At 40.1% G+C, this 5,529-nt stretch overlaps 2 protein-coding genes across 2 annotated transcripts in view; one reads left to right on the plus strand and one right to left on the minus strand.

Moving 5' to 3' along the window:
• The window catches only part of LOC118333573 (leucine-rich repeat extensin-like protein 3), a 1,720-nt gene extending 1,373 nt beyond the window's left edge, over nucleotides 1–347 (plus strand). Inside the window, exon 3 of the mRNA XM_035669278.1 lies at nucleotides 4–347. Within this exon, the coding sequence (XP_035525171.1) occupies nucleotides 4–177 (174 nt within the window). The 3' untranslated portion in view covers nucleotides 178–347. The remainder of the gene's footprint in view (nucleotides 1–3) is intronic.
• Nucleotides 348–855: 508 nt separating this feature from the next.
• The window catches only part of cops6 (COP9 signalosome subunit 6), a 6,651-nt gene continuing 1,977 nt past the window's right edge, over nucleotides 856–5,529 (minus strand). Inside the window, exons 4-10 of the mRNA XM_035669277.1 lie at nucleotides 4,484–4,572; nucleotides 4,118–4,180; nucleotides 3,981–4,028; nucleotides 3,760–3,874; nucleotides 2,365–2,457; nucleotides 2,034–2,134; nucleotides 856–1,338 (exon numbers count right to left, since the gene is read on the minus strand). Coding sequence (XP_035525170.1) covers nucleotides 1,198–1,338; nucleotides 2,034–2,134; nucleotides 2,365–2,457; nucleotides 3,760–3,874; nucleotides 3,981–4,028; nucleotides 4,118–4,180; nucleotides 4,484–4,572 — 650 coding nt within the window. The 3' untranslated portion in view covers nucleotides 856–1,197. The remainder of the gene's footprint in view (nucleotides 1,339–2,033; nucleotides 2,135–2,364; nucleotides 2,458–3,759; nucleotides 3,875–3,980; nucleotides 4,029–4,117; nucleotides 4,181–4,483; nucleotides 4,573–5,529) is intronic.

Genomic DNA, 5,529 nt, shown 5'->3' on the forward strand with positions numbered 1-5,529 from the left:
GAGGAGGAGGAGGAGAAAGAGGAGCCAGCTCCCCCTGCTCCCATCGAGAAGAAAGCGCCCCTCTACCCTTACCCTTACTTCTACCCGATGCCCTACGACCCCAGGGATGACCTGTACGACCCGGCCCGCTTCCAGTACCCACAGCCCGCTGACGAGCCTGCAGAGGAGAGTCAGTAAAACATCCAGGATGTGTTTGAGGAAAGGTGTTTTTACTTTGAATGAAACAGACTTTGACTGAAAACATCTAAGTTGAACAAGTTCATATGTTTAGAGATATTAACGTCTTACAAATGTACTGTCACTGAATACAACCTGTAGTCTGAAGCATTGGAAAGTTGCAGTTAACGTATTTACCATCACTGTCAGCAAGTAAGAAAGCAGTTCTCAGTCAACACAAGCATGTAATGCGGCTGATTTTTGACTAATGAGATAATAAAGTGTCACAAAACATTTTCTTATCAGTGAATGAGTCGTGTTTTGGTTCTCAATAAACTTTTAAAAAGGTTTAAGAAGACAGAAAGTAAAAAAAGTTTGCTGCTCCCAGAGCCACATGGCAGGTAGAAGCAGACTAGTAAAGTGGCAACTAGCAGGCCGGGGGTCATTATGTCTAGTTCCGCTGTACATTTAATACCCATAAAAATGCTGACTCCATTAGACCTCCGACTCTGCCCCCCTTTTCTTTTAAAACCTCGAACAGCAGGAACACAACTTCAAAAGACGAGCTGACTGCAAACACCATAAACCTGCACCCCCACGCAGCGTCTTTCATAGGCTGATTTCAAAGAATTTTTTCAAAGAATCTCTATGTACTATTATAATTATTTAGATCTTTTAGAGCTTAGAAAGGAGTCAAAGTCCCATGAAAAAAAATCAGCAGATCATTTATTACATACAGAAACATGAAACAATAAAACAAACGGGGTAAAATAATATAACGTTCATGTACAGTGGATTCATTTCTGTGCATACCCAAGAAAGAGCTTGATTTTGTACATATCTCTTACTGATTGGTGTAATTAAGTGCCTTTGGGTACACTTGTGGTTTGAAAATGGTAAACTGTTTTGAAAAGCTACTGAATTTGTTTTAGCTGACAAAAATTCAAACAAACCAAAAGAGAACAAAACAGAGACAAAAAAAAAACCAAAGGAAGAAACTGCAGTGCTCGTTTGTCTCTCTGCTTCGGACCGACCGCCAGCTCAAAAGAAGAGTCCTCTCATCCTCCGGCCGATGCCCTGTCTGTCGTACAGAACGTTGAACTTGTTGATGAACTGGTTCATACTGTTGCAGGTCTTGGTGATGGTGCCTAAGTAGGCCATGAGGCCCACATCATTACATTGCTGCAAGGGGGGGTGGAAAGGAAGGGCACAGTTATAGAAAAAACTCGCTTGGCAATAAAACACTGAGCTAAAAACAGTGTAAGCTTTCATTCTTACAGGTTACTGTCTGAAGTGCAGATTAAAGTCTTTCAATATATGTCATTAAGCAATTTACACCGAGCAGAAGTAAAGGCTTTATCATTGGAATTAAGCAAGCAATACTTTATGGTTTTGTTATCAGCAATAAATCACATGAAAAAAGACCAAAACCAACAATGAATTCATCCTACTATCAAACACAAACCATTGGCTGTGTATTAGAAGGCTAATATCTTAGCCATGGAGCTAACAATGAACCACACTGCAGCGCTTCATGACGTGCTTCTTCAATAATGATAAACACTTTTTGACTCAACTTATTTTGAGTCAATCCCACATAAACAGTCGTGGTGCTGAAAATACTCACTAGCACATGAAAAGTGTATTAATCCGCAGCTGAAAATAGTCCCTAAACAAATGCAATATATTACCTTAACATTAACCTTAACATTACTATTTGAGTATTGTTAGATAAAACCTACAGTACCCAGGTGGTGGTGGTGTTGCCCTTTTGTAATAAAAAAAAACCTTTTATTAATAAATAAATCATTTTCATGGGGTACCCTGCATTAGGGGTATGAAAATGTTGTACATGAAGGAACACAAAGCTTTCTTACATCATAGAAGTCCGTTTTGAATTTGATGGTGCTGAGGACCGGCAGTCTGTGGCACAGAGCGTTTGCTTCTCGAAGGATCTCGTGGTTAAACGGCACCTCTCCTGCAGTGCAGGAAGGCAGACGGGAAAGAGACACAACAAGTTTGAGCATCAAAACAGTGAGGTGAGATGATGCTGTCAAGACAGTATCAAACAGGCGCTTGTAATTATGGAGGTGTGTTCGAGGGGGTGCAAAAGTGAGGAAAGTAAACATCTTATTTAAAGACAGCTGTTTTCCAGACTTATTTTCACATTCCTTGCTCTCGCGGCCTCGTTAAACGGCGTCCTCTCACCTGCTTCCACGGCCTTGACGTACTCTAGAATGATCTTCACCCGACTGTGGAGCATCTTTATCGCACTGTGCTGGACTATGAGATGTTCTGCAACTAACGGAGAACACAGAGAGAATACTGGAGTTAAAACCTTTTGATATACATGATAGAGACTTCAGCCTGAAGTTTACACCATAACCATCTGATTTTAAGGATGAATTAAAGACATTTTGGTGTCTTATGTGCGTATGTAAGTTTGCATCTGGGTGTTTATTTTTCAATGTTTTATCACTATTATTAGAATATTAGTAGAATTCAGTTGCTTTTATATGAGACATCTCGACACACTATTTAATTATAACTTAATAATAATGTAATCAATATTAATACACATTAATATGTGGCACACAACAGATCTGTTATCTTAATAAGGCATGTGAAATGGATAAAAGAGCGGGTTTGATATTTTTTCTCTGATCAATATTATTCTTGGTTGTTTTCGTTAGGTCTATCTAATATCTTTATAGTATAAAGAACTGATACCAGTATATGGCAGACAATTTACAGAGCATGCATCAATGAATCAGACTTCATTTAACCACAGACAGCTGAATTTTCTACATTTCCCCTCCAGGAATTAATTGTATCCTAAACACCTGCAGACATTAGTCCTTTGTGTATGAAGGTGGATGTAAATAAGTACATCTTGAAAACAAGATAGTCCCTTACAGCTCAGAGCTTGCACTCACGTGCAGCTGCTCTACCAAGTCGGTCTTTTTTATCTTTAATTTGGAATGCAGAGCCACTTCATATTCTGCCAGGGTTCTGCAGGTTTCAACAGGTTAAATTTAACACTAATATGAAAATGAAAACAATTTAAAAAGACCTATTTTACGTCCCTCCTGGCACAAAAAGTGCAAAGGATATGAAGGAAAATCTGTTTTGGTTCCATGCCGGTTTCCTTTTGTTTAATTGTTACAGCATGATTGATACAATACAATGGTTTTACCCCAAAAACACACTTAGAAGCGAGACCGAAAAATGCAACTTTAACCAAGTATCATACGAGACCTGTCAAAATCATATTTAAGATTTTAAAACCTAAAATTCAGATTATTAAGCCCTTTCAAGGACACCCTGTTCTACTCACAAATATAAAGTACAAAGTAGTCACAGCACTGCTGCTGAAACTGAACTCACTGTAAAAAACTAGAATACCTTTTTAATTTGCATTTATGATGAGTTTAAGATAAGAGCTGAGATAACATCTTTTATGGGTTAGTGTTAAATAAACAATGATTATAAAAGCAACCTTAAGAACAATACATGAGTGTAAATGGTTTACAGCTAACAGAACATTGGCGTGTATGTGAGCTCTCACTGTGTTTCAGGAAAGATCATTAAAGCCTCTTTTACCTGTTGAGTTTTCTCCGGTGCCGGTGGCAGTCATTCGAGCGACGTGGTCAACACCGATTCTCTCCGCTTCCTCTGTGGCCAGAGTGTACGTCAGCTCAGCAAACAACATGGTAGCCTAGATAACAAAAACAAATAAATATATCAGATAAAACGTTTCTATGGGAACCCAGTTCACTGCTGCGGGAACAAATGTGTAGATAATATAAAATATTAAAGGGTACCTCGCCATTTATGATGTCAATCACAGATTCATAAACACTAACAGGAAGCTGAAGGAGAAGAGGACAAATAGTTTAAGCAGCTTTTACACCACTATGGTATTTTCTCACTCTTGAAGTGAAACAGCAGAGGAACTTACATCAGTGTGTTTGGTCATTGGGTTGAGCTTGAGGAAGAGAGGGCTCTCAATAATCTCACACACCTGGCAGAGAGGACAAAAATAACAGCAAGAAAATGTATCTGAAAGAACTTTCAGATGATTTTACTTTTATTACCAACCACAAAATAAAAGTCTTATTTCTGTATTGGCCGAACATGAATCTGCAACAAAACATAGAATCACAATCTCTACAATATTAATGCTACTGCTCTGTTATTTACTTAAACTGAACCTGAATCTTTCAGCCTTTATTATCATATCAAAGTTGTCCTCTGCAGTGACCCATCCTATACACTAGGAGCAGTGGGTGCCAGGGAGCCACTTGGGGTTCAGTGTCTTGCCTACCTGCTTGTGAATATGGATATCTGACTGGTCAGGAGGGCCGCCTGTGGTGTACCAGCCCAGGAACTCCATTTCTTTGAAGACCTGTTTGACTGAGAGACAAAAAGAAATGTTATAGACAAACTACAGAAAGCACCTGACTTTGTGTAATAACTAATATGAATGTCGCTATCACTTTATTGATGTTTCTTTAAAAAGGACTTTGTGGATATAGTGGAGTCATGGTGACACACCCTTTGCCTGTATTACTATCACAGCCTCTCTGTGGTTTGTTTACACAGCCAGTCTACTCCGTGTGCAACTGAAACTGCTGATTTAGGAGGTAAAATTGTGTCTATGGAGTCTGGTTGAAAGCAATAGCGATATTGATATTATGGCTGTTTCTGGTTCAGGTCTATCTCTCTAGGTATCCTTTCCATAATGTTGTCAGGCACTAACACACAATCACAATCTGAGGCTGTCAGTGGCAAAAACAAGCCATTTAATGGTTGCAGTTAGCTTACACTGCAGCCCTTTTCACAAATATTTTCACATCTAACTCAATGAATCAATTCACTTCAATTCAATTCAATTCAATTTTATTTGTATAGCGCCAATTCATAACAGAAGTTATCTCAGGACCCTTTTCAAATAGAGCAGCTCATATTACAGCTGCCCTGCGTGGTCGCCCTTTCCGTCGGAGTCGACATGTTGCTATGTACGTCCGTCTGCACTCTTTGCCAACAGATGCTTGGCTAAGCACTGAACTCCCATCCCACACCTCAACAACAACAATGGAGCCACACCTAACCAGCTCTCTGTTTCTGACCATGCGGTCTCCGCGCTCTGGACTGGCCAATTCCGCTAATATCACCTGATTGAGACAGACGACCCACCCACCTAGAGCTGAAGGATCTGTCACGAGGTTTCTGCCTGTTGAAAGGCAGTTTTCCTTGCCCGCTTCGCCAGCGTGCCGCTCATCTTTCGGTGGGCAACTCGTTGGTCTCATGCGTGCACTGGTCGTCGTCACAGCGCGTTCCCCGGGCCGGTTCAGGACCCTTGTTGAATTC

The sequence above is a fragment of the Morone saxatilis genome, unplaced genomic scaffold (genome assembly GCF_004916995.1).
Source record: "Morone saxatilis isolate NCDOM2014 unplaced genomic scaffold, NCSU_SB_2.0 Contig22, whole genome shotgun sequence".
Classification (NCBI taxonomy): Eukaryota; Metazoa; Chordata; class Actinopteri; family Moronidae; genus Morone; species Morone saxatilis.